Source organism: Cyrtonyx montezumae, unplaced genomic scaffold (assembly GCF_038088225.1).
Source record: "Cyrtonyx montezumae isolate F1298 unplaced genomic scaffold, pur_monq_1.0 scaffold_69, whole genome shotgun sequence".
In the NCBI taxonomy this organism is placed as follows: domain Eukaryota; kingdom Metazoa; phylum Chordata; class Aves; order Galliformes; family Odontophoridae; genus Cyrtonyx; species Cyrtonyx montezumae.
In genome coordinates, this window is record NW_027072077.1 from 109707 (window position 1) to 132863 (window position 23157).

Here is a 23157-nt window from a genome sequence, read left to right on the forward strand (position 1 = left end):
AACACAGTTCAGCACGGTTCAGCAACATGGCACGGCTCGGCTCGGCACAGTGCAACACAGCACGGCACGGTTCAGCACGGGGCTACATAGCACAGCACGGCCCGGTGCGGCACAGCACGGCTCTGCACGGTTCAGCACCGTGCAACACGGCACAGTACAGCACGGTTCAGCAACGCAGCACGGGGTCACACAGCACGGCTCGGCACAGTGCAGCACGGCTTGGTTCAGCACGGCGTAACACAGCTCGATGCGGTTCAGCACAGTGCAGTGCAGCACGGCACGGCTCGGCATGGCATGGCACGGCTCGGCTCGGCTCGGCACGGCATGGCACGGCATGGCACGGCTCGGCTCGGCACGGCACGGCTCGGCTCGGCTCGGCACGGCACGGCACAGCACGGCTCGGCTCAGCGCGTTCTCCCGGCGCAGTGCGGGTTCGGTTCCGGCGGCGTTAACGCCGCGGGGCGCAGCGGCAGTGCCCCGGGCTCGGGTGGGGCCGTGGGATCCGCTCCTCCCGCACCGCCCGGACCGGACCCGCGGCGCCGGAGCGACGGGAGAGACCGCCCGGACGGGACGGGGCGGTGGGAGCGGCGCCGCTCTTCGCCCGTCCCCGGCGGTGGGGGCACGGCCCGGTCGCGCCGCTCCCACGGCCGCGGGGCTCCCGGACGCGCGTGGGTCCGCCCGTACCTGCGGGGAGCGGAGCGGCTCCGTCTGCAGCTCCGAGCCGCAGTGGGACGGGGAGAACATCGCGCGCCGGGACAGCACCGGGACCGCTCCGGCACCGCACCGCGGGGTTTGGGGGGGCTAGGGGGGGCGGGGCCGGTACCGGGTGGGTCGTGGCGCGGGGCCGCCGCGGACAAAGGGCGACTGAGGGCTGCAGCTGCGCGGGGACGGGAGGAGGAGGGGGGAACGGGGCGCGTGTGCGCACCCACGTGTGTCTGTACGCGGCCGCGCGCTCGGGTGCCCCTGCACGGCCGTGCGAGGGAGCGGTCCCGTCCCCGCGCGTGGGGCAGCGGTTGGGCTCTGCCCACGGGACCGTAGAGAAGCGGTCTCCCCGCGGGCTGTTTTGCGCCCGCCCCGCCCCACACACTCGCCTCGCGTGGCCGAGGCGGAGCGCGGAACCCGGCCACACGGTTTTCATCCCCGACGGCGCTGCTGACGGACAGTGCCCGCTTCAAAGATGGCGGTGGCGGCTCTCTCCCCGCCCACCTGCCCTTACCGGAAGTTCGCGGCGCGGCGGGCGGAAGCGAGGCCTGCGCCGGATGTTTGCAGCGCGGCGGGCGGAAGTGGGTCCGTCGGGAATGAGTTCCCCCACGGCGCGGCCTCGGGCTCCGGCAGCGGTAACACCGCCGGGCGCGGGCGGCCCGGGCCGATGAGCAAAGCGTGGCGGCGGGGCAGGACGGAGGGCGGCGAGCACGGTGAGGCCGGGGCCGGGCGGAGGGGGCGCGGCTCCGTCGGGCGTAGCGCGAAGGTCCGCCCCTGGCTCCGGCTCTGACGGCGGCTCCCGCAGGTGAGGAGGACGATGGCGGCGGGCACGGCGCGCACAAGAAGAAGCACAAGAAGCACAAGAAGAAACACAAGAAGAAGCACCACCACGAGACCACGGCGGCGCCCGAGGCCGCGCAGCCCACGGCCGCCCCGCGGAAACCGCAGCTGAAACTGAAGATCAAACTGGGGGGGCAGATCCTGGGCACCAAGAGGTGAGCGCGTCCCCCCCCGCCGGGGACCGTCCCCTGCCCCACTGTGCCCCACCTTGTGTCCCCAGGGCGGGTCCAGGAGGGGATCCTGGGGTTGGACCAAGGTCCCTGCCTCGCTGCGCCCTGCCCCGTGTCCTCGGGGAGCCCCTGCCCTGTGTCCCCGTATCCCAGCACCACAGTCCCACGGGTCGGTGCTCCCTGGCTCTGCCCGAGGTCAGGGCCCGCACGTTCCCCCTGCAGTGTGCCCACATTCACCGTGGTTCCCGAAGCACCACGTTCCCCCTCCCCGCTGATGGTGGTGGACGAGGAGGATGAGCCCACCGAGGGAGTGCCCATTGAGCAGTACCGGGCCTGGCTGGGTAAGCACGACGGGAGGAGGTGGGCTGGGGGCCCAAGGAGGAGCTGGGCTGGGGGGGGGTGCGGTGAGGAGATTCAAGGAGCTGAAGTGAGAAGAGTGTACCGCAGGGATGGGACTTGCTCCTCCCGCAGGCTTTGGGCAGGCCAGGAGTAGCCCTGCACCAGGCACCACTCTGGGCCCCACAGAGTGGGGTTCTTGTGCCAATGGGCAGTGTGAGACCTCCCCACGTGGTGTGGGGATGATGTCACCCCAGGACGGAGCAGACTTCGGTTTCCCCACGGTGACCGCTCCGTCCTCTGCTGTGTGGCTCAGATGAGGACAGCAACTTGGACCCCTCGCCCTTGCCGGACCTGGACTCGGAGAGTTGCTTCCCCACCCGCGAGGATGAGGAGGAGGAAGAGGAGCGTTGGCTCGATGCCCTGGAGAAGGGCGAGCTGGATGACAACGGGGAGCTCAAGAAGGAAGTGGACGAGTCCCTGCTGACGGCGCGGCAGGTGAGGGGCAGGACGGGGCTCTGAGGGAGCAGGGAGCGGGGGGGGCAGCAGCGAAGGGCCGCCTGACTGTGCCCTGCCCGCAGAGAGCCCTCCTGCACAAGCAGCAGAGCCAGCCGCTTCTGGAGCTGCCCATGGGCTACAAGGCCAAGGAGCTGACGGAGGAGATGCTGGTGAAGCGCGAGGAGCGGGCGCGCAAGCGGCGCCTGCAGGCGGCCAAGAAGGCGGAGGAGAACAAGAACCAGACCATCGAGCGCCTCACCAAGACGCACAAGGCCAAAGTGAAGGCGCTGCGGGAGCGCCGCGCGCGGACGGCCGCCTGCCCCATGGTGCAGTACCGCAACGCTGCCGACCGCATCACCGTGTCCTTCCCCGCGGGCGCGGCGCTGCCGCTGCTGCCCTCCGCCGCCCCCCCGGTGCCCCCCCCCGCGCTCTGCGGGGTCAGCGGTTGTGCCAACCGCCGCCGCTACTGCTGCTCCCGCACCGGGCTGCCGCTCTGCAGCCTGGCCTGCTACAAGCGCAACCTGGGGCTGCAGGAGGCGGCCGCGTAGCTGCGGGCCGGCAACGGGACTGCGGGAGCGGGGCCGGGCCGGGACCACCTCCCCGTCCCCACCTTCCCCCGTCTGTACGCGTGGAGGGACGCCCCGCCCCGCGCGCGGGGAGGAGGGCGGGGCCGCAGAGCGGTGGCCCATTGGCTGGGAGCTGTGTCCGGCTCAGAACAGCGCTCTGGTTGGTCGGTCTCGCCGTCAATCTTCACACGAATTGTACTTTCGCTTTTCTTTGGCTGCGCTCTCGCAAGTGCCCGCCTCGGGGGTGGGTCCCGGGGGCGCGGTTGGTGGCGGCGCGTGTCCGTCACGCGCGGTGGAGGAAGACGTGGCCGCGATTGGCTGCGGCTGCCGTCGGTCGCGGTTGGGGGGGCGGGGCCGCGCCTTCCATTCGCCGACGGGGCCGAGTGGGCGGGACTCGGTCCCTTTGTCTCTGTTGTTGGGCGTGAGGCGCGGGCAGACGGCCGCCGATTGGACGGGGCAGGGCGGCGGCGGCGACTCCCATTGGCCGACGGCGGCAGGGCGGTGTCGGATTGGCGAGGAGGGCGGCGGGGGGGGCGGGACCTCGGGCCGGGGAGCGATGGCGGCGGCGGAGGCTGCGGCCCGGGCGGCGGCGGGGACCCGGGCGGCCGCCATGGGGGGGGCGGCGGCGGCGGGGGGGCAGCGGCGGCTGCTGCGGGCGGCGGGGGCCGGGGCGGCCGAGCGGGAGGAGCCGGCGCGGGGCCGCCGAGGGCTGTAAGCGGCGCCATGGAGCGGCCCGGCAGCGGCGGCGGCGCTGAGGGGGCCTGGGCCGCGCTGCTGGGCCGGCAGCACCAGGTACGGGGAGCGGGGGGAGGGGGGGCCGGTCCCGTCCCGTCCCGTCCCGTCCCGTCCCGTCCCGTGCCGTTCCGTCCCCGCGGTGCTGCGGCGCTCGGGGCTCTGTCCCATCCCGTCCCGTGTCGTCCCCGCGAGCGCAGGGCCCGGTGCCCGGCGGATCCCGGCCGGACGCGTTGGTTGTGCCCCGCAGGCCCGGGAGTACTGCCCGGGGGTGAACAATCAGCCCTACGTGTGCGAGACCGGGCACTGCTGCGGGGAGAGCGGCTGCTGCACGTACTACTACGAGCTGTGGTGTGAGTGCGGGGCTCGGGGGCGGGGCTGGGGGCGGCGAGGGGACGGTCACGGCGCTCTGCCCGCAGGGTTCTGGCTGCTCTGGACCGTCCTCATCCTCTTCAGCTGCTGCTGCGCCTACCGGCACCGGCGTGCCAAGCTGCGCCTGCAACAGCAGCAGCGGCAGCGGGAGATCAACCTCATCGCCTACCACGGTGCCTGCAACTACCCCGCCTCCATGATGGACCTCAGTGAGTGCCCCCGCCCCGTGGCCGCCCGTCCCCCCGCTCCTCGGGTCGGGACGGCCGCACCGCGCTGAGCCCGCGCTCCGCCGCAGGGATGCTGGCCTCCTTCAAGCTGCCCGCCTACGAGGAGGTGGCCCACCGGCCCAGCACGCCGCCGCCGCCCTACAGCTCCATCCTGGCGCAGCTGAGCGGGCCCCGCAGCCGCCTGGGCTCCAGCAGCCTGACGCTGTCGCCCAGCTCGGAAAACTACACCAGCTGCTCCTGCGAGTCGAGCTGCGTGACGTCCCCCAGCAGCACGTCGCTGTCGGTGCAGGCGACGGACGAGACGGAGCGCAGCCGGGCCAGCACGCCCAGCGAGGAGTGCGGCACCAGCAGCACCGGCACCGGCGCCAGCTGGGAGCTGCCCGAGGAGCCGCCCGCCCGTGCGGCCCCGCACAAGCACGCGCTCTTCTCCTCCAACGTGGACTTCTTCGAGGCCGACTGCCACCGCTGCTCCGACATCGAGGAGGGGGAGGAGGAGGAGGGTGGCGGCGCTGCCACGGAGGACGGCGGTGAGCACTACCGGCACCGGCGCCTCACGGGCGACTCCGGCATCGAGGTGGGGCGCTGCCAGGAGGAGGAGGGCGGTGAGGAGAGCGAGGGCGAGGGAGCGCGGCTGCTGGGCAAGGCCGGCCCCACGCAGGCCGAAGCGGGCGGTGCGGAGCCGGGCACGCCCCCCCTGCCCGTCTGAGCGGCCCCGCCCGCCCGCATCGCCCTCGCTCTGCCCCGCGGGGCCGTCCCGCGCCTCTCTTCCCACCGCCGCCGCCGCCGCTCCCTGCCTTGGAGCAGCCGGGCTGGGGGCACCGCGGTGCCGAAGCCGCCCCTGCTCAGAGGGTCCGGGCGCGGCACGGCCGCCCTCCCTCGCCTCCGCTCCCCGCTGCGGCCCCGCGGGCGTCACCGCTGTCCCCGGGCTGTGGACTCTTTCCCGCGGAGCCCCCGGGATGGCCCCGCTGGGTACCCCGCGGTGGCCCCGCACCGCCCCGCGCCTTCCCCTCCGGACTGCTTCCGAGGAACCGGGCCCCGGCCGGCCCGGCCGCGGGAGGGGGGGAGGGGGGTATGCTCCGTTCCGCTGCAGCCTGCGGACCCGGGGATGGATGCCCGGGACCCCGGGAGCGTTCCGTCACCATTAAAGAGATGTGGAATCACGGTCCTGCCACACGCGTCTGTGGGTTGGGGGCACCGCGGAGCCCCCGAGGTCCTTTCTCTGCGGGGGAGACCCACGAGGAAAAGGACGGAGCCGCCGAACCCCAACGCGAGCATCACAGCTGCGCTTTATTGTCGGTGGAGGACGAGAGCCCCCGCGGCCGGGACCCTCCAGCCGCCCCTGAGAAAGCCGCGCCCCCGGAGCCCCCCACTAATAGTCCTCGGCCATGGCCAGCACCACGAGCGCCGACCAGCCGGTGAACGGGTGCGAGCCCTGCCCGCCGCCCGTGCTGTCGCTGTAGTGCTCCCAGAGGTACCCGCTCTCGGCGTACTGCCGGTACAGGTTACTGATGAGGTTGTGCCGCAGCTCGCCGTACATCTGCTCCGCCCGCAGGCGGTGCGGCCCCGGCCGCTCGGCATAGCCGTGCAGCGCCTGCAGCGCCAGGTAGTTGATGTTGACCCAGACGGAGCCGCGCCAGTAGGGCGGGTCGTGCTCCGTGTTGCGCTGCATGTAGAGCGGGCTGTCCCGGGACAGCGAGCGCAGCCCGAAGGGCGTCCAGAGCCGCCGCTCGTCGCGCATGGCGTCCAGCACCGCGCCCAGGCGGGGCGAGTCCGGGCGCAGCAGCTGCAGCAGCAGCGGGAAGAGGCTGACGTAGCCCAGGGCCCCCACGAAGCGGGGCCGGGGCGCCTCGTGCACCACTCGCACCGTCCGCGGGGCGGGGGGGGGCCGCCCTGGGGCCGCTCGCACCGCCTCCCTCCGCAGCCCCACCGCGCGGCTGTGGTTGCCGAAGTCGGCGAAGGCGCCGAGCTCCTCGGCCCAGTGCAGGCGCTCCAGCAGCTCGTTGTCACTCAGCGCCCGCTGCGTGTGCCGGTACGGCTCTGCCGCTTCGCCCAAGCGCTCGGCCGCGTCCGCCAGCACCCGCGAGGCCAACGCCATCCAGCAGCGCAGGTCCAGGTGCCGCTCGTCTGCGGAGGGGTGCGAAGCGCGGGGGTAATCGTCCAACCCCGACGCCAACGTCTTGGGGTTGAGGAAGCGCTCGGGGTCGGGGTCGCGGCCGCGCCAGCGGAAGGTGTAGGGCAGGGGCCCGGCCTGAGTGCTGTTGTACCACTCGTACCAGGCGCGCAGGCGGGGGAACAGGCGGCGCAGGTAGGGCAGGGGGGCAGCGCCCAGCAGCCGCTGCAGCGCCAGGAAGAGCGTGGGGGGGTTGGCGACGTCGCTGCGCTGCACCACGAACTCCGGGGGCACTTTGGCAAGCGCCTCCTCCCCCAGGATCTGCTCCCGCGGGATCCAGCCCTCGGCGTTCATCAGGTCGAACCAGTGTGCGATCACCTCGCGGCTCAGCTCGGCGTCCCAGCGCGCCAGCAGCAGCTGATGGAAGCCCTCATCCCACAGGAAACCGCGCGGGAAGAAGGAGCGGGACGGCACGGCCGTGAAGAGCGAGCTCTCGGCGTAGGGCACGGGGCGCTCGTGCAGCGGGGACTGCACCAGGGAGCGCCCGTGGAAGTAGCCCATCCCGCCCAGCATGTTGCTGAGCGCCGCCTGCGCGAAGCGGCGCTGCGCGGGGGGGAACCCCTTCTGCTCCAGCCCGAAGGTGTCCTCGAAGCGCCGCTCGAAGGCGGCCTGCTGCCGCGCCAGCTCCGCCGTCAGCACCGGCCCCGCCAGCGCCGCGCGCCGCTCCCGCACGCTGCCCGACTCGAAGGTCACCTCCACGCGCGCCGGCAGCCGCAGCGTCACCTGGTGCAGCAGCACACGGCTGCGTGGGGCCTCTGCCGCGCCTGGCAGCCCACGGGACGCATCCACCGCCACAAAGCGCTGCCGGGGCCCCCCCGGGGGGGCGAAGACGAAGTGGTTGCTCAGGCTGCTGCGCACCACGTCGGTGAGGCGGTGCAGTCCCGGGCTCCACGCGTCCAGGTGGTGGTAGCTGCAAGAGGAGAGGTGCTGTCAGCGCCCCGCAGCACTGCAGGGCTGGGGATGCTGACGGCACACGGCACCTGCTGTACACGACGCCCTCCCCGCTGTCCGTGGTGGGCCTGAGGAAGGTGATCTTGAAGTCCCCCAGGTCCTCGGATGTCCCCGTCACGGCCGCCAGCCGCGTGCCGTCCTCCAGGTGCGGCTGCAGCACACCCTGCCCATCCGTGGCCACGTAGAAGAAGAGCGAGAGGAGGGCGGTGGGGCTGCCTGCACCCTGCAGGGGGAGGGGATGCGGAGGAGCGTGGGGCATCACAACCACCCGCAGTCCCCTCCTCGGGACGGCCTTGGCTCTGTGCTCCCAGGAAGTGCGTGAGGGGAGGCGGCCAGGGCTCCCGTCCCGCAGCGCCCACCTCCATGCGGGCGGTGACGCGCCAGCTCCAGTCCCCGCCGTGCATCCCCCCGGGCCGCTTGGCGAACTCAGTGCGCAGCAGCAGCCCGTGGTCGTGGATGTCCTGCAGGCCGAAGCGCTCCCCGTCGTGCAGCAGCCAGCCGTACCGTGCCAGCCCGTCGCTCTGCTCGCACGTGTGCCGCAGCTCCGCGCCCTCCCGCTGCTGCAGCCACATCAGCCCTGGGGGAGGGGGGGTCGCTCAAATCGGGCCCGACCCTCCCCCGCCCCCCTCCCCCCGCCCATACACGCACCGGTGACGACGCTGCGGGGGCTGCGGGTCTTCATGCCGAAGTAGACGTGCGGGCGGTAGGAGCCCCAGAAGCGGTGCGGGGCGGCGCGGGGCCCGGCGGCGCCGGGGGGCAGCGCGGGGGGGGCGGGGTGCGGGCTGACGGCGCGGGACGCCGCTCGCCACCGGCCCCACTGAGCCACGAGCGCCCCGGCCGCCGCCAGCCCCAGCGCCAGCGCCAGCGCGGCCGCCAGCCCCAGCGCCGCGCGCCCGCCCCGCTCCCCCCGCGCGGCCCCGCGCTCCCGGGCCCGGCCCCGCAGCTCCCGAGGGCCCTCGGCCCCACGCCGCCGCCGCTCCGCCGCCATCTTGCCGACGTCATCACCGCGCGCCGCGGCGCCAAGGTACAGCGCCCCCCCGCGCGGAGCCGCCCGCGGGAGGACTGAGCGCAGACGCGGAGCGGGCGGTGCTCCCGGGACGGCTTTATTGTGCCCCACGCGGAGCGGGGCGGCCCCGCCGCTCACTGCTTCACGCGGCCCCCGTCGCCCTCGCTGACGAAGCGCTTCCGGCCCCTGCGGGGGGAGAGGGGGTGGGGGTGAGAGGGAGGAGGGCGCTGCCCCGCAGTATCCCCGTGTCCCGTACCCGGCGGTGTCCCCCCCCCCCGTATCCCCATCTGTAATTGGCGGGGTCCCACGTCTCCATGGCCCTGCATCCCAAACCCGACAGGACCCTGAGTCCCCCCCCGTTCCTGTCCATAACTGGCAGTGCCCCGTGCCCCCCCGTGCCGTACCTGGCAGGACAGGCGTCGCGCAGTGCCCGTGTCACCACGCCGCGCTGGCAGCACAGCTCCAGCAGCCGCTCCAGGCGCACGTGGGCCAGCGGTGCGTCCAGGCTGAGGTCCGCCAGCGCCGCGTACACCCGCTGGAAGCCCTGCACCCCCACAGCAGTGTCGGTGTCGGTGTCAGTGCTGCCCCCTGCCCCCATCCCCCACTCACCCGGTTCATCTGGTCCAGTGTCACCAGCCCCGTCTCCCACAGCACCTGCAGCAGCGTCACCATCGTCACCACCGGAGCATCCCCGGAGCCCTCCAGCACCATCACCACCGCCTGCGGGGGCCACGTGTCAGCGGGGACACGGACCCCCCCGGCACCGCCCACCCTGCGGTGGGCTCACCTCGTACACCCCCTCACCTCGTACACCAGCTCGTGGTGGAAGTGCGGCACCTCCAGCGCCCGCAGGCAGCGCTCGGCCTCCCACACGTCCCCGGACAGCAGGTACTCGCGCAGCAGCAGGTTCATCTGTGGGGCACGGCGCAGCCACACGGACGTGGCAGGGTGACATGGGGACATGGAGCAAGGACGTGGTGTGGGGACGTGGCACAGGGACACAGACATGGGGATGTAGTGTGGGGATATGGGGATGCTGCTCAAGGATACAGCATGAGGATACAGTGAAGGGATGTGGCATGGGGACATGGCGGGATGGGACATGGGATGGGACATGGCAAGGGGACGTGGCACAGGAATGCTGCTCAAGGATATGGCATGAGCATATGGTGAATTCAGGGACATGGAATGGGACATGGCATGGGGATGAGGGATGGAACATGGGATGGGGATGTGGGACGGAATGTGGGATGGGATGTGGCATAGAGATGAGGTATGGGAAGTGGCATGGTATGTGGCATAAAGACGTGGCCTGGGACGTGGCATGGGGGTGTTGTAAGGGATGTGGTATGGGGACGTGGCATGGAGATGAAGTATGGGATGTGAGATAGGGATTTGACATGGGGACGTGCACGGGAATGTGGTACAGAGACATAGGAACACAGTGCAGGTGTGTGGCACGGAGCCATGTGGGGCTGCTGGCACTGTGGTGGATGAGCACAGAGATGGGAACGGGGACACCACACGGACACGGCCAGGGGACATCCGAAGGCACGGGGGGTGGGGGAGAGCAGTGCCCGGGGGGGGGGGACACATGCGGAGGGACAAAGCACGGAAGGCCGGCAGGTGGCAGTGAGGCGCTGGGAGGTGCGGGACGCGGTGCGGTGCTGACCTCCTTCACCAGGTGCTTGACGGGGCGCTGCCCGCCCCCCACCCCCCACACGTTGTCCAGCCGGTTGACGTCGCGCTTGATGCGGAGCAGGACGGCGGCGCGGTCCAGGGCGGCCCTGCAGAGCAGGGGGTGAGCGCGGGGTGCGGGGCGGGCGGTGGGGAGGGGACGGCGCTCACCTGGCGTGCTCGCAGTCCACGCGGCCTTTGTAGCGCTCCAGGAAGTCCAGGGGCAGCGCGTGGTCCGCCACCGCCCGAGCGATGAACTGCCCCAGCATCTGCGAGGGGCGCGGGGTCAGCACGAAGACCCCCAACCCCAACCCCACGCTGCTCACAGCGCGGCTGCGTGCCCCGCACCCCATGTCCCCACCTGGGGCGCCTCGGGGGTGTCGAGGATGAGGTCGGGCAGGTCCCGCAGCATCTCATCGAAGGCCCGGGCGACGTCGTCGGGGCTCAGCACGCGGCCCACCAGGTCGGACAGCAGCCGCGACGTCAGCTCGCGGTGGCTCGCTTTGCCCTCCAGCGCCAGAGCCACCGCCAGCGACGGCACCGCGTGCCGCCGGCCGCCCAGGTTCAGCCCCCGCAGCAGCTCCTGTGCCCGGCAGCGCAGCGCCCATGGGTGCCCGCACGCCCCGCCCCAAATCCCCTCCGTCGCCGCGGTGCCCCCCTCCCCCCGTCCCTTCCCCTGAGGACTCCCGCCGGCCACGGACCCCCTCCCCGCTGCGGTGGCTCTGCCCCGCGGATCTCCCCGCCCCCAGGGGTCCCCTCCCCCCGACGCACCACGACCTCTCCGGCGTCCCCGTGCTCGAAGTACTCCAGCACCATGGGCTGCACGTTCTGCTCCAGCTCGTCTTCCTCCAGTTCGGGCACCACGGTGGCGTAGACCGTGTCCCCCTGCGGGGTCGGACGGGGGGGGCTCCGGTGGGGCGCCCGCAGCGGGAGCAGTGGGGTGAGCGCGGGGGGGGGGGTGATGTGCTGGACCGTACCTGAGCCGCTTCGTCGTAGTTGGGGTCGCGGGCGTCGGGCTCCTGGTAGCCGTACACCACGCCGGGGGCACCCCACACGCCCTTCCCCCCCGCACCGCCTGCGGAGGGCACGGCGGGGTGGGGGGGCTCAGCCGGGGGGCACGGCGCGCGTCCCCCGGGAGCGGCGGGGCCGCCCCTCGCTCACCTTTCTTGGGCAGCCCGCGCCCCTTCCCACCGCGCGATCTGCGGTCGTGCGCTCTGCCCTTGGGGCTGCCGGGCTCGGCCCCGGGCTCCTCGGGCGGCGGTTCCCGGGCCGAGTCCCGCGATGAGGTGCGCCGCAGCCGCCGCTTGGCCTTGGCCCTGAGCCGCGCCTCGTGCAGCAGCTTCTCCGGGGGAGCCCAGGGCCGCGCCCCCCCGGTGCCGTCCTCCCCTTCCTCCCCCTCCTCCTCCTTCTGCTGCTGCCGCCGCTGCTGCTCCGCGTTCGGGCTCTGCGCGCACGGACGGTCGTCACCGCGCGGCCCGACGGGACCCCCGCGACCCCCTCCCACCCATCGCCTCCGGTGGGGTACCCCCCGGCGCCCCGCTCCCGGTACTTGCCGCGGGGAACGGGGCGCGGGCGGCGGCGCCCGGCTCGGCCGTGCTGGCGGCGGACATCCCGGCGGCACCGGGACCGGGAGCGGAGGGAGGGGAAGGGGCGCTCTGCTCGGCCGGACCCCGCCCCGCCGCGCGGAGGAAGTGACCGGGACGCGGCGGCGGCATCATGGGAACCGTAGTCCCACCGGCACCGGCGGCACCGCGGGGAGCGAATGGGCCACGGGGCGGGCGGGGGTCCCGCGTGGGGGAATCTCCGGCCCCCGCCGTGGACGCTCGTGAGCCGGACCCCACGGCACGTCCACGGGGAACCGGGCACGCCATGGTCCAGACGGAACTCAGAGACGGCGGGGACCGGGCCACGCGGGACCGCAAGGACCGGACCAGGCGTCGGAGCTCAGCTTTATTGCGGCCGCGCTCAGCCCTCGGGGCTCTTGGCCATGCAGGGCAGCCCGGGCACACGCCAGCGCCGCGCCCCGTGCAGCCGCAGCGCCAGCCACTGCTGCTGCCCCCCCGAGAGGTACGAGTCGGGGGGGCCGCCGCGCGGCCGGGCCGGGGGCTCCGCGCCGGGAAGGGGTGGGGGGGGGCCCGCTGAAGGCCCCGCTGCCTCCAGGGTCTCCAGGCTGTGCAGGCTGCTGGCGCCCAGCTCCTGCGTGCGGCTGCCGTGGGTGGAGCCTGGAGAGGGGGAGGGAGGGAGATTGAGTCAGGGGACGGAGCGGTGCGAGGATCCCATCTCCGTCCTCACCCCCACCTCCGTCCCCATCTCTGTCCCAGTCCTCCTCCCTTCCCAACCCCCATCTCCGTCCCATCGTCGTCCCCGTTCTCCTCCCCACCGGGTCTCCATCGCATCCCCTCCCATCCCCACCGCCGTCCCGTCCCACACCGTGCCCCCCCCCCTCACAGCACTGCCGCAGGGAGGGCCAGCCGTGGGGGGGCAGGTACGCCTTGCCGCTGGGCTGCTGCAGGAGGCAGAGGATGGCACCGTCCATCTGCTGGAGGACGCGCAGCGATAGCAGCGCCTGCCGTGCGTCGGGCTCCAGCCCGTACCGCTCGCACTGCACCAGCTCCCGCACCAGCGCGAAGTCCTGCTGCAGCTGCAGAGCGCCCTGCAGGCTGCGGGCAACGCCTCAGCACCGCCCGGAGCTCCCCACGGCCCTCCCCCCAAATCCCACGGCGCTTCGCGGACCTGAACTTGATCTTCTGGGCCAGGATGTGGTCCATCCACGCTTCCACGAAGGCCGTCATCACCCGCGCCAGCGTGGGCACCTGCGAGTCGCGGGGCAGCAGCCGGGCGCCCTGCAGCACCTGGCCCAGCACCGTCTGCACCGCCGCCGCCGCGTACTCGCTGGGGGAGGTGGGCAGCTCTGCGGGGGAGCAGCGTCAGCACCGCGGCCCCGCCCGGGGGGAGGGGGGGATGGGGAGACCCGGGGGGGCCGCCACCCACCGGCTCGGAGCCCGAGCCTCCAGTGCCTGCCCAGCGGCATGGTCTGGTCGAAGATCTCTGCCGACATCCGCTTGCAGTCCGTGGAGAACAGCTTCAGTACGTCTCCCGCGAAGAGCTGGGAGGAGCGGGGCGATGGGGCGGCGGTGCCGGAGCGCTCCGTACCGCTGCGGGATCCCAGAGCTCCGGCAGCGCGGGGCCGTACCTGGATGCTGACGGCCACGGAGCGGATCTGCTGGCACAGCCGCCTCTCGTGGTGGCAGCGCAGCCGTCGGTGAGGAGCGAGGTGCTGGGAGCTGTCCCCGGGCTCCGGGAAGGCCGCGCTCACCAACAGCTCCAGCGCGTCCGTCTCCGCCTTCAGCAGCTGCGGAGAGGGCGGCGGTGACCTCAAACCGCCCCCGGGAGCGCGGCCGCGGCCCCGCAACGCACCCGACCCCGCGCCCACCTGCAGGTCCCCCTGGGTGACGAGCAGGAACTGCTGCAGGGACCACGCGGCCAGGAACTGGAAGGCTTTTCCCATCAGCCAGGAGCAGGAGGCCTGTGCCGTGGCCAGGCAGCAGCCCAGCAGCTGCAGGCGAAGGCAGGGAGAGCCGGGAGGGCCGCCTGCGGGGCGGAGCGGGGCGGGCATCACCCGAGGGCCGAATGCGGTGGAGACGGAACCCCCCCGGCCCCGCACCGCTCACCCTCCGGAGCGTCGGGCAGGTTCTGCAGCGCCGAGCTCAGGGAGGGGTAGAGCCGCTGCAGGAGCCGCGCCGTGCCGCTCTGCGCCGCTCCCTCCGACCGCTCCGGCACCGCGCAGCGGTCGCTCAGCCCCGAGCCCAGAGCCCGGGCAAAGTCTGCGGGGGAAATGCTGCGTGAGATGGGAGAAACTCTCCCCAACCCCCCACCCCGCCGTCCGCCCCAAGGCGTACCTCGCTGCCAGTCCAGCAGAGCGGCTCGGCACCGCATCCGCCGGCACAGCCGCCCCAGCTCCTCCTCGCACTCCGGGGGGACGCGGGCTGTGGAGGGACGGCGCTGAGCAGCGCCCTGCGGGACGCTCGGCCCCTGCGTGGGGCCGGCATCCTGCGGGGGCACAGACCCCTCCCGCACGTACCCGGTCCGAGCGCCCGTTGCAGCTCCCGGGCGGCACCGACGGCGTGTCCCGTCCCGTCGGACGGCAGCTCCAGGCGCGAACCCAGCGCGGCTCCGGCCGCCTCCCAGCACAGCGGGCGGTAACGGGCGTGCAGGGCCTCGGCCGCCGCCGCGTGGGACGCGTCCCACCAGCGCACCGCCTTGCAGCCCGAGCCCGGCCGCGGGGACGGGGCCGCGGGGTTCCCCGACAGAACGTCGAGCTCGGAGCGCCAGAGACCGTCGGCGGAGGCCACCAGCACCCGCATTACGGGCACCGCGAGCCGCTCGTCCTCCAGGCACAGCGTCCGCAGCGCCTCGGGGAGGTCCTCCTCCGCGACGGAGCCGCCGTCCCCGCATCGCAGGAGCCGCGCGAGGCTCTCGGCCGCCCGCCGGCCCCGCTCGTTCGCCAGCAGGGCCAGCACCCGCCGCAGGGGGAAGGCGCGGGGCAGCTCCCCCTCGGCCCGTCCCACGCCGGCGGCCGAGCGAGCGGAGCCCGGCTCCGGGAGCAGCTCCCCCAGCACGCGGTTGTAGATGTCCAGGCCCTGGAAGAGGTCGGCGAGCAGCGCCGGGGGGGTCCCGTCCCGCGCCGCACCGCGCAGCGCGGCCTCCAGGCGCTCCTCCAGCAGCCGCGCTCCCTGCAGCGCCAGCAGCCCCAGCGCCCGCCGCATGTGTGCCACCGCCTCGTGCCGCCGCAGCAGCAGCGGCCGCAGCCACGCGTCGCCCCGCATCCGCCGCCGCAGCGCGGCCCAATGCCCGGCGTGCACCCGCAGCTCCTCGCACAGCTCCCGCGGCGGCGGCGGCGGCGGCGGCTCCGGGCTCAGCAGCCGGCGGACGAAATCGGAGGCGGCCTTGAGGCGGCGGCAGTAGCAGCGTGCCAGGCGGAGCTGGTGGCGGTGCAGCAGCAGTGCGTGCAGCGCGGAGCAGCGCTCGGCCACGCGCGGCCGCACGGCGTGGAAGCAAAAGGCGTCACCGGGCGGCGGCAGCACGTGGCCCTGGAAGGTCTCGGTGCGCGGATTCTCCCACGCGCGGAAGGCGCGGCTCAGCCCCTGGAAGCTCCGCTCCACGCGGGCATCGTCCTCCCCGTCCTCCCCGTCCTCCTCGTCGCTGTCGGAGGCGGTGGAGCCGCCGGGGCGGGCGGAGCGCAGGAGCCGAATCCCGGGGCTGACGCAGCTCCGCAGCATCGCCTCCGCCCTCTGCAGGGAGCGGGCCAGGCCGCCCAGCGCGGCTCCGCCTGCGGGACGCAACGTGGGGCTGTGCGCGGACCTCGGGGTGCGGGGCGGTCGCGGGGGGTCCCGGGGTACGGGGCGGGACCGGGAGCGCCGGGCGCTCACCTGGCTCCGCGGGCTCCGTTCCGCTCCCGGGCAGCGCGGGCAGGACGCCCCGCGGCGGCGGCGGCACGCGGGACACGAGCAGCAGCAGCAGCGCGTCCAGGCCGGGCCCGTCGGCCGCCAGCAGCTGCGGGGCGGGGCGGGGCGCCATCACCTCTCTGCCACGCCCCCGCCCGCCTCGACCAATCCCCGCCCACTTCGACCGATCCCCGCCCACATCCAGACCGCGCCCCCAATAACATCGGTCAATATCGGTCCACCTCCCGGCCACGCCCCCGCCCATCCCCGCCCACGTTCAGGCCACGCCCCCGCCCGCTTCGGCCAATCCCCCCCCGCCGCCAGTAACCGCGCCCGCAGTGGGCGGGGTAACGCCGGGCCCGAGCGCCGTCGCCATGGAGCCGCCGCCAGCGGCCCGGCCCGGCCATGGGTTCATGGGGTCACGGCCCGGAGACGGCCCCGGGCCCAAACTCGGCTCCTGAGGACGGATGCAGCCCCAGGTCTCGGCACCCGCCGCTCTGAGCGCGGTTCTGTTCTGCGCGCCCGGCCCCCGGCCGCCCCGCCCCCGCGCCGGTACCCGCTCCCCGACTCGCGGCGCTCACCTGCAGGCACGGCCTCGCGCAGCGCCCGTCCTCCATTCCCCACAGTAGCGGCGGGACGCGGCGCGGGGCCCGGCAGGGCCGGCGGAAATGAGCTTAACCGCAGCGCTAATCCGGCGGCGCCCGGGGGACACCGGGACGGCGCGGGGGCGGCGCCGGCCGCGACGCGAGCGCTCGGCGGCGCTTGGACCTCGCGGGCCGCCGTCTTGCCCGCACCCAAGATGGCGGCAGCCGCCTCGCGTCCCTACCGCGCCCCACTTCCGGTGTCCGCCCGGCGGGCGCTTCCGGGAGCGGCGGGCGGTTCCGCTGCGCCGCGTTTCGCTTTCGTTTCGCGGCGGCCCCGCCCCTCACGGCCATGGGGGACGCGCCGGGGTTGGGCGTCGGCTTCACCCTCCCTGCGACGCCGCGCTGGTTCTGCTCCGGGTCGGACGAGGACGAGGAGTGCTTCATCCCCACCTACGGCCTCCCCCCGTTCGGTCTGTACGGCGGTCCGGTGCTCGCCTCCCCGTGCGTCTTTGCGGACATAGACGCGGACGCGCGCGGGCTGAGCCCGGCGTGGAGGCACCGCGTCACGGCCGAGGTGAGCGCCCGCGCTGCCCCGGTCCGTCCTACCGCGGCCTTTGGTCCCTCCGCTCCGACCGCGGCTCCCGCAGCCCCGGCTCTGCGGGGCCGTCCCGGGGCTGAACCGTCTCTCTGCTTCCGCCCTTCTGCCATCCCCCTCCGCGAGCCCTCCCCGTGTCCGGGGCTCCCACGGGCGCCCTGCAGCCCCGTCGGCGTGTCCCTGCCCTGCCCTGGCTGCAGCACGGAGCCGGGCACTCAGTTCACTGGTGCCTCTGTTTCCCCAGGAAGCAGAGAAGAACGCGATGGAGCTGCTGGCGGAGGAGGAGCGGATGAAGAAGAAAGCGGAGAAAAGGAAACTGAAGAAGAAGGTGTGTGTGCTCCCACAGCATTCCTGGGGCAGGCACTGCCCTTCTTTCTGAGCCGTGCCCTCTGTTCACCCTCTGCCCACAGATGCTCCTGGCAGCAAGGTGCCCCAGCTGTGTGCAGGGTTTGTTCTGCACCACTCTGCTGCCCGCTCCAGGTTGTCTTTTTGTTTCTGGTTTCCAGAAGCAGAAGGACCGGAGGAAGCAGGAGAAGTTGGAGCAGGAGCTGAGGAGCAAGCAGGCGGCCGCATCGGTGAGCGGCTGCACGCCTCCCAGGGCACACAGCCCTGGGCACACAGTGCTGGCAGCACTGCCTGCTCGAGGCACCTCACAGGGATCTTTACAAACCCCTGATGCCGGGAGCTGGAGCTGCTTGGGGCAGAGCCCACCCGCTGCCCTCCTCTCTTTGCAGGGCACCGTGTCTCTGCCCAGTGCTGTGGGTGCTGCTCATGAAGACAGCAGTGGTGCTGAGGAGGAGAGGAGCTGCCTGCCCTCCAGCCCCTCCCAGCACCTCCAGGATCATGCAGAGGAGGGAGTGGGGGATTTGGAGGGGGTTGAGGTAAGAGAGGGGCCCTATGTGGCTGGGTCAGCCCCACACGGTGACAGCTGTGCCCCTGGGTGCTGCCAGCCCTGCTGCCCAGGCATACAGCCGTGCACGGTTCCCATCGCTTTCCTCTTTTAGGATGAGCTGGATTTGAGCTGCACCTTTGTCTTCAAAGCATGGCAGAAGGCAGGTGTGAAGCTGCCAGCTCCTGCGAGGGATAAACCTGTCAGAGCTGATGCCGCAGAGCCCGACAGGAGGCTGCAGGAGGGGGTGAGTTGGATCCTGTTCCTGCAGAGGAGCATTTCCCCGCAGCAGGAGTGTGCTGCTTGGGCACTTGGTGTCTGCTCAGGGTGGATGGTCTGCAGGGCCCTGCTAGAAGGAGTCCTGGATGGGGTGGGGGCAGAGCCTGCGGCTGGGCTGAGGGATCACCAGCCACGGTTTGCCCTGGGGCTGGCATGGAGTTGGGATCCCAGAGCTGGGGTCTGGTGCCTCAGTAGTGATGAGGACGCTGTGTCCATCCCGTGCTGCAGGCCGGGAGCTGTGGCAGCTCCTGTGCAGCCTCCTATGGCTGTATGGAGCGGGGCAGGGGGTGCCCCCATCCTCTGTCCCCCCCAGCAGCTCTGTGAGCTATGGCACAGTAGAGAGCAATGCCCACACAGCAGAGACAGCAGCTTTGCCTGAATCTCAGCTCCTGGGCTGGGGCAGGAGCCCGAGCTCCCGCTGCCCTGCATGGCTGCCCCACAGGCACCCGAGTCCCCGCTGCTGCACGTGGCTGCCCCACAGGCACCCGAGCCCAAGCCTGCAGCCCTGGACACAAACATGCTGGAGCAGAGTCTGATTCTGGCAGGTCAGTGCCTCGGGCATCCTGGGCAGCAGGAGGCAGCGGGTGCACTCTGCCCTGCTGCTGCCAGCTCTGGGGGGTCGGTTTGCCCCTGGGATGGCTGTGTTGGGCACCCACCCTCATGTGGTCTGTCCGCAGAACGCCTTTCCCACTCAGCTGGGCGCAGGCACAGAGCAGAGCTGCTCCCTCCTCCCCACAGCCCCACCATCCCCAGCAGAGCCCTGCGCTGCCGCTGTGCCGCTCAGCAGCGGACGATGCTCTCCCTGCAGGCTGTGGCTACCAGGCTGCCGTGCAGGGACGCTACGCAGAGGCCGTGTGGGCCCTGACTGAGGCCATAAAGCTGAACCCCAGGGAGCACCGGTGAGCAGCAGGCCGGGTGTCCTGGGCAGCATGCCCCGATCCCGCAGCGGTGACCACGCCGTCCCCCCCCACAGGCTCTTTGGGAACCGGTCGTACTGCTATGAGAAGCTCCAGCGGTACCAGGAGGCGCTGAGGGACGCGCAGATGGCCCTGGGGCTGCAGCCCAACTGGCCCAAAGGCTTCTTCCGCAAGGGCAAGGCACTGTGGGGGCTGAAGGTAGCGTGGCATGAAGGGCTGCGGGGCTCAGCACAGCCCCGTATCCCCGCGGGCAGTGGCTCAGCCACACTCTGCTCCCAGCGCTACGCCGAGGCCAGGGACACCTTTGAGCAGCTGCTGCACATGGATGGCTCCCACGCCGATGCAGCCACCCAGCTGGAGGCGTGCCGCATGCTGCTGCAGGTGAGCTGCACCCCACTGCTCTGCCCCACTGATTCCCTGCGCGCCCTGACCCCTCTGCCCTGCAGCAGAGTGGCCTCCGTGATACCAGCAGCCCCAGGGACATCCCCGTGCTGGAAGCCAGGGAGACACTCACCTCTGGTAAGGGACCCTGCTGGCTCTGGTTCTGGTTTCTAGGTTTGGGACCTGCTCTGGGTTCTGGGGTTGGGTGCTGGGTTCAGGTCCTGCTCTGGGTTCTGGGGTTGGGTTCTGGGTTCAGGACCTGCTCTGGGTTCTGGGGTTGGGTGCTGGGTTCAGGACCTGCTCTGGGTTCTGGGGTTGGGTGCTGGGTTCAGGACCTGCTCTGGGTTCTGAGGTTGGGTGTTGGGTTCAGGTCCTGCTCTGGGTTCTGGGGTTGGGTGCTGGGTTCAGGACCTGCTCTGGGTTCTGAGGTTGGGTGTTGGGTTCAGGACCTGCTCTGGGTTCTGAGTGTGGCAGAGGTGGGAGGGTGTAAGGGTCGGTGCTGAACCCTGAGTGCTTCTCAGCAGATGAGTGTGTGAACGGGAGCTGCAGTGATGAGGACACGAGCGGCTTCGTGACCGTGGTGAACTCGAGCCACTCAAAAAGCCGTGGGCAGAGCACGGGCACAGTGAGCCCCAAGCACGTGCTGCCTTCACAGCACCCCGCCAGGTGGGGATGGGGGGCTGGTGCATGAGAAGGGGCTGCTGGGCCCGGAGAGGAGGTGCTGCTGTGGAGCTGGGGGTGTGTGGAGAGGGGCAGGGGGGTTGGCTGCTGGTGACAGTGCCATTTGGCAGGGACTGCTATCCTCTGTGGGTTGGGAACATCACCTTCAAGATCACCAAGAAGGTGCTGCAGAACTGCTTCAGCCGGTGAGTGCCCCGTGGGTACAGCTCGCTGTGCCAGGACCCGCTGGCACCGTGCCCCCCCCACTGTTGGTCCCCTCTGCCCGTCCCCGTGCTGGCTTCTGTTCTCAATGCCCAGCCACAGCGTTTCACCCTGTTTCACTTCCCTCCAGCGGGGGTGGAAGGGGGAAACTGAGGACGGGGGCGGTGATCTGAGCCACCCCCCCCCACAGCTTTGGGCAGATCCAGTCCATCCGGATGCTCCCGGAGAAGTACTGCGCCTTCATCAACTTCCAGCAGAAGGCAGCGGCAGAGGCTGCGTACAGGGCCATGCTGGTGAGTGCGGGGCCGGGCTGCTCCTGGAGGGGGGGGGCACGCTGCTGATGGCTGTCCCCCCCCCTCCCCCCTTACAGGGCGCTGACCTGGAGGGTGTCCGCCTGGCGCTGCAGCTCAAGCACCCGTCCCACGCCACGCCACCGCCCCGGCTGCGCCGGTAGGACCGTCCCTGGGAGGGAACCTTCCTCGTGTTGTGGGGCACGGAGCGGGATCCCCCTCCCACGTGCTGCTGGACCCACGCAGGAGCCCGGAGTGCTGCGGGGGCTCGGGGCTGCGTGCCGGGCTTTGGAGCCACGTGCCTGTGCAGTCCCTTGTGCCTTCTCCCCGCGGCAGCAGCTCTGCCCCCATCCTGCCCCCGCTGCTCCTACCTCGTGCCCCGCGGCTGCCCTGGGTCCCGCGGGTCGGTACCGGGGGGGGGGGTGGTACCCACAGGGATTTGTGTCTGCTTTGGGTTTCTTAATAAAAGCCGGAGCCGCGGGTGCCCTGTGTATTCCCCTCAGCCCGGACCCCTCCTGCGATGGGAGCCCCCCCCCCCCCAGGGGCACGGGTTACCCCGCAGTGGAGGTCCCGTGGGGTGGGAAGGTGGGGGGGGGGCTGCAGAGTGAAGTGCACAGCACCGTTTGCAGGTGAGGGAACCGCGGGGCAGAGCGTCCGGGGGGGGGGGGTGCGGGGGGGTGGATTAATATGCAAATGGACGGCGGGGAGAAGGAGCGCGGGAGACAGCGAGTAATTAATCACTAGTTAAAAGAAATTAATACCAACAGCAGAGGTTGTCAGGAAACAGCGGCGGAGTTAATCATCCGGAAAATTGGAAGAGGAAAGAGATGAGAGCGCGTGGGGAGAAGTGGGAGCGGGGTGAGGCTGACGGGGCCCACGGCACGGCACGGCACGGCACGGCACGGTGCAGCACCTGCCCCGAGCCCAGGGGGATGGACACGCCGCGTGTGCGTGTACGTGGGTGTGAGCGTGGCCCTGGGAGCGCGGGACCCCCGTGGCCGCAGCGCGGGGCTCTGTGCGGGATCCCGCAGCCACGAGAGAGCCGCTCCCGTGGGGGGGGGACTGCGCACCGCCGGCCCCACTGAGCTGCGGCCCGGGACGGGGCGGGGGCCGTGGGGCGGGGGGGCACCGCAGCTGCCCGGCACCGGGAGGGAATGGAGGTGGGGGGCGGGGCCCGGCTCGTGCTGTGGGATGGGGAGGAGACCCCCCCACTGAGCTCTGCACTGTGGGGAAGGGTGCGGTGCTGCTCAGACCCGCGGCGCCCGGGAACCTCTGGGGGAGGGGAGCATGGGGCGGGGAGCTCCGAGCGCCGCAGTAGGGCCGGGGGGTGGGGGGGGGCTTAGGATGGGGGTGTGAGGTTAAGTCAGCGGGACCGCACAGCGGACGCGTCCTCACGCACAGTGCTCCCGCGTGTCTGCAGAGGGCCGCGCGGGACGTGCACACGCGCGTGCACAGCGCCGGTTCGGTTCTCGGAGCCGGAGAGGTCCTGGAGCCCCCGACCCATCTCTGCCGGGGGAGCGTCACCCGGAGCGGCCTCCTGCCGGGGGAGGGGCGGGGGGCTGAGGGACGGCCAACCCCCCCCTCCTCCCACCCCGCCTCGTTATCCGCTCCGCGTCTTCGCTGCGGCTGCGCGACGGTCGGGGCTCGCGGGGCCGACGTGAGCCGTGGGGAGGGGGAACGACCCTTCCGTCTTGGGCACCGTCGAGAAGCAGGCGGTCGTGGCCGGAGACCCGCACCGCTCTGCGGGAACCGCGGGCCGGGGAGCGGCTCCCGTGAGCTGTGTGCAAACCCCACCGCTGTGTGTGCAAACCCCGCTGCTTGCGTCGCCCCCCCCTCGGCTCTGTGTCCCCGTAAGCCCCGCGGTGGCGGGGAGGGGATCCGGCCCTGTCCCGGTGCTACGTGCACGCGGGGAGCCCCGCACCCCCCCACCCCGGGGCCGGGTCGGTTCCCGGTGCTGCAGGATCGCAGCCGCAGCCCCCGCGCCCCCCGCAGCCCCCCCGCACGCTCCTACCTGTCAAATTAAACGCGATTCCCCGCGGGGGAAACGCTCAAAGGCACTTTCAGGGCTAAATCTCATTTCCCCCCCCCTCCCTCCTTCCCCCTCTGCCGCAGCGCGGGGGGGAGGGGAGGGACAATGCAATTAAGAACGGAGCGATGACGGCGGGAGCGGCCCCCCCCGCGCAAAGTTCGCGGCGCTGTAATTGGATCGTGCGGGTTCGGATGGCTGCGGGGGGGGCACCGCCGGGCGGTGACAGACGGCCCCGGGGAGCGCCGAGGGGCGGCAGCTGCGTGTCACCCCCCGCAGCGGGGGGGGAGGGGGGAAGCTCGGGGGGGCTCAGCGTCGCACCCGTGGACTTTGGGTGTGACGTCACCGCGGCATGACGTCACGGGCGGCGGGGCGGGTATCGGGGTGCGCTGAGTCCTGCGTGAGCGTGGGCGGGGTCGGCACGGGCAGACGGACACCGACAGGCGCGTGGACACGGTCTGTCCCCGTGTTCACATGTCCGGGCGTCCACCCCGTTCCTGCGTCCCCGTGCCCGTGTGCCCGCCTGTCCGTGGGTCCCTGTGTCCGCGGGTCCCTGCGTCCCCGTGCCCGTGTGCCCCCTTGTCCGTGGGTCCCCGCGTCCGTCTGTCCCCGTGTTTGTGTAC

The 23157-nt window shown here is 72.3% G+C and overlaps 6 protein-coding genes across 7 annotated transcripts; 3 read left to right on the forward strand and 3 right to left on the reverse strand.

Annotated features, from left to right (window-relative positions):
* Positions 1–1140: 1140 nt before the first annotated feature.
* On the forward strand, positions 1141–3129 carry INO80B (INO80 complex subunit B). Its single transcript, XM_065750227.1, has 5 exons — positions 1141–1415; positions 1508–1697; positions 1935–2053; positions 2365–2546; positions 2630–3129. Exons 1-5 carry the CDS (start codon positions 1178–1180, stop codon positions 3092–3094), a joined length of 1194 nt encoding a protein of 397 aa, XP_065606299.1. The 5' UTR covers positions 1141–1177; the 3' UTR covers positions 3095–3129.
* Positions 3130–3647: 518 nt separating this feature from the next.
* WBP1 (WW domain binding protein 1) lies at positions 3648–5605 on the forward strand. Its single transcript, XM_065750222.1, has 4 exons — positions 3648–3904; positions 4095–4197; positions 4264–4425; positions 4512–5605. Exons 1-4 carry the CDS (start codon positions 3836–3838, stop codon positions 5147–5149), a joined length of 972 nt encoding a protein of 323 aa, XP_065606294.1. The 5' UTR covers positions 3648–3835; the 3' UTR covers positions 5150–5605.
* A 108-nt stretch (positions 5606–5713) lies between these two features.
* MOGS (mannosyl-oligosaccharide glucosidase) lies at positions 5714–8631 on the reverse strand. The gene is made up of 4 exons (XM_065750214.1): positions 8213–8631; positions 7924–8141; positions 7594–7787; positions 5714–7523 (listed from the first exon to the last, which is right to left on the reverse strand). The coding sequence occupies exons 1-4, from the start codon at positions 8550–8552 to the stop codon at positions 5813–5815; spliced, it is 2463 nt and encodes an 820-aa protein (XP_065606286.1). The 5' UTR covers positions 8553–8631; the 3' UTR covers positions 5714–5812.
* A 25-nt stretch (positions 8632–8656) lies between these two features.
* On the reverse strand, positions 8657–11977 carry LOC136057501 (programmed cell death protein 4-like). Its single transcript, XM_065750215.1, has 11 exons — positions 11801–11977; positions 11409–11691; positions 11225–11322; positions 11019–11132; positions 10609–10830; positions 10419–10516; positions 10243–10357; positions 9375–9482; positions 9180–9290; positions 8975–9114; positions 8657–8756 (listed from the first exon to the last, which is right to left on the reverse strand). Exons 1-11 carry the CDS (start codon positions 11963–11965, stop codon positions 8705–8707), a joined length of 1506 nt encoding a protein of 501 aa, XP_065606287.1. The 5' UTR covers positions 11966–11977; the 3' UTR covers positions 8657–8704.
* A 213-nt stretch (positions 11978–12190) lies between these two features.
* CCDC142 (coiled-coil domain containing 142) lies at positions 12191–15956 on the reverse strand. The gene is made up of 10 exons (XM_065750234.1): positions 15677–15956; positions 14329–15576; positions 14147–14233; positions 13919–14071; positions 13681–13838; positions 13441–13599; positions 13239–13353; positions 12981–13158; positions 12696–12907; positions 12191–12469 (listed from the first exon to the last, which is right to left on the reverse strand). The coding sequence occupies exons 1-10, from the start codon at positions 15954–15956 to the stop codon at positions 12213–12215; spliced, it is 2847 nt and encodes a 948-aa protein (XP_065606306.1). The 3' UTR covers positions 12191–12212.
* Positions 15957–16586: 630 nt separating this feature from the next.
* Positions 16587–20851, forward strand: TTC31 (tetratricopeptide repeat domain 31). Of its 2 annotated transcripts, none has more exons than XM_065750225.1 (14): positions 16587–16849; positions 17115–17198; positions 17377–17445; positions 17605–17751; positions 17875–18006; positions 18481–18583; positions 18847–18937; positions 19012–19153; positions 19235–19336; positions 19402–19464; positions 19842–20002; positions 20128–20202; positions 20409–20511; positions 20589–20851. In XM_065750225.1, exons 1-14 carry the CDS (start codon positions 16625–16627, stop codon positions 20670–20672), a joined length of 1581 nt encoding a protein of 526 aa, XP_065606297.1. In that variant the 5' UTR covers positions 16587–16624; the 3' UTR covers positions 20673–20851. The 2 variants fall into 2 exon arrangements, with proteins under 2 accessions (XP_065606297.1, XP_065606298.1); XM_065750226.1 differs by having other exon boundaries at positions 19405–19464.
* Positions 20852–23157: the final 2306 nt, after the last annotated feature.

What these genes read in the sequence shown, in the direction of transcription:
- INO80B (XM_065750227.1), top strand. Translation starts at nt 1,178, where the DNA reads ATGGCGGTGGCGGCTCTCTCCCCGCCCACCTGCCCTTACCGGAAGTTC. An exon ending in CAGATCCTGGGCACCAAGAG is followed by an intron (nt 1,698 to 1,934) that starts GTGAGCGCGTCC and finishes TTCCCCCTGCAG; the next exon opens with TGTGCCCACATTCACCGTGG. An exon ending in CCCTGCTGACGGCGCGGCAG is followed by an intron (nt 2,547 to 2,629) that starts GTGAGGGGCAGG and finishes CCCTGCCCGCAG; the next exon opens with AGAGCCCTCCTGCACAAGCA.
- WBP1 (XM_065750222.1), top strand. Translation starts at nt 3,836, where the DNA reads ATGGAGCGGCCCGGCAGCGGCGGCGGCGCTGAGGGGGCCTGGGCCGCG. An exon ending in TGCTGGGCCGGCAGCACCAG is followed by an intron (nt 3,905 to 4,094) that starts GTACGGGGAGCG and finishes TGTGCCCCGCAG; the next exon opens with GCCCGGGAGTACTGCCCGGG. An exon ending in GTACTACTACGAGCTGTGGT is followed by an intron (nt 4,198 to 4,263) that starts GTGAGTGCGGGG and finishes CTCTGCCCGCAG; the next exon opens with GGTTCTGGCTGCTCTGGACC.
- MOGS (XM_065750214.1), bottom strand. Translation starts at nt 8,552, where the DNA reads ATGGCGGCGGAGCGGCGGCGGCGTGGGGCCGAGGGCCCTCGGGAGCTG. An exon ending in GCGTCACCGCCCGCATGGAG is followed by an intron (nt 7,788 to 7,923) that starts GTGGGCGCTGCG and finishes CTCCCCCTGCAG; the next exon opens with GGTGCAGGCAGCCCCACCGC. An exon ending in GAGGGCGTCGTGTACAGCAG is followed by an intron (nt 7,524 to 7,593) that starts GTGCCGTGTGCC and finishes CTCCTCTTGCAG; the next exon opens with CTACCACCACCTGGACGCGT.
- LOC136057501 (XM_065750215.1), bottom strand. Translation starts at nt 11,965, where the DNA reads ATGATGCCGCCGCCGCGTCCCGGTCACTTCCTCCGCGCGGCGGGGCGG. An exon ending in ACACCCCCGAGGCGCCCCAG is followed by an intron (nt 10,517 to 10,608) that starts GTGGGGACATGG and finishes CGCCCCTCGCAG; the next exon opens with ATGCTGGGGCAGTTCATCGC. An exon ending in CGCGACGCCTGTCCTGCCAG is followed by an intron (nt 8,757 to 8,974) that starts GTACGGCACGGG and finishes CTCCCCCCGCAG; the next exon opens with GGGCCGGAAGCGCTTCGTCA.
- CCDC142 (XM_065750234.1), bottom strand. Translation starts at nt 15,956, where the DNA reads ATGGGCGGGGGCGTGGCCGGGAGGTGGACCGATATTGACCGATGTTAT. An exon ending in TCTGCTGGACTGGCAGCGAG is followed by an intron (nt 14,072 to 14,146) that starts GTACGCCTTGGG and finishes TTTCCCCCGCAG; the next exon opens with ACTTTGCCCGGGCTCTGGGC. An exon ending in CCTGCCCGACGCTCCGGAGG is followed by an intron (nt 13,839 to 13,918) that starts GTGAGCGGTGCG and finishes TCCGCCCCGCAG; the next exon opens with GCGGCCCTCCCGGCTCTCCC.
- TTC31 (XM_065750225.1), top strand. Translation starts at nt 16,625, where the DNA reads ATGGGGGACGCGCCGGGGTTGGGCGTCGGCTTCACCCTCCCTGCGACG. An exon ending in AAAGGAAACTGAAGAAGAAG is followed by an intron (nt 17,199 to 17,376) that starts GTGTGTGTGCTC and finishes TCTGGTTTCCAG; the next exon opens with AAGCAGAAGGACCGGAGGAA. An exon ending in GCAGAGTCTGATTCTGGCAG is followed by an intron (nt 18,584 to 18,846) that starts GTCAGTGCCTCG and finishes CTCTCCCTGCAG; the next exon opens with GCTGTGGCTACCAGGCTGCC.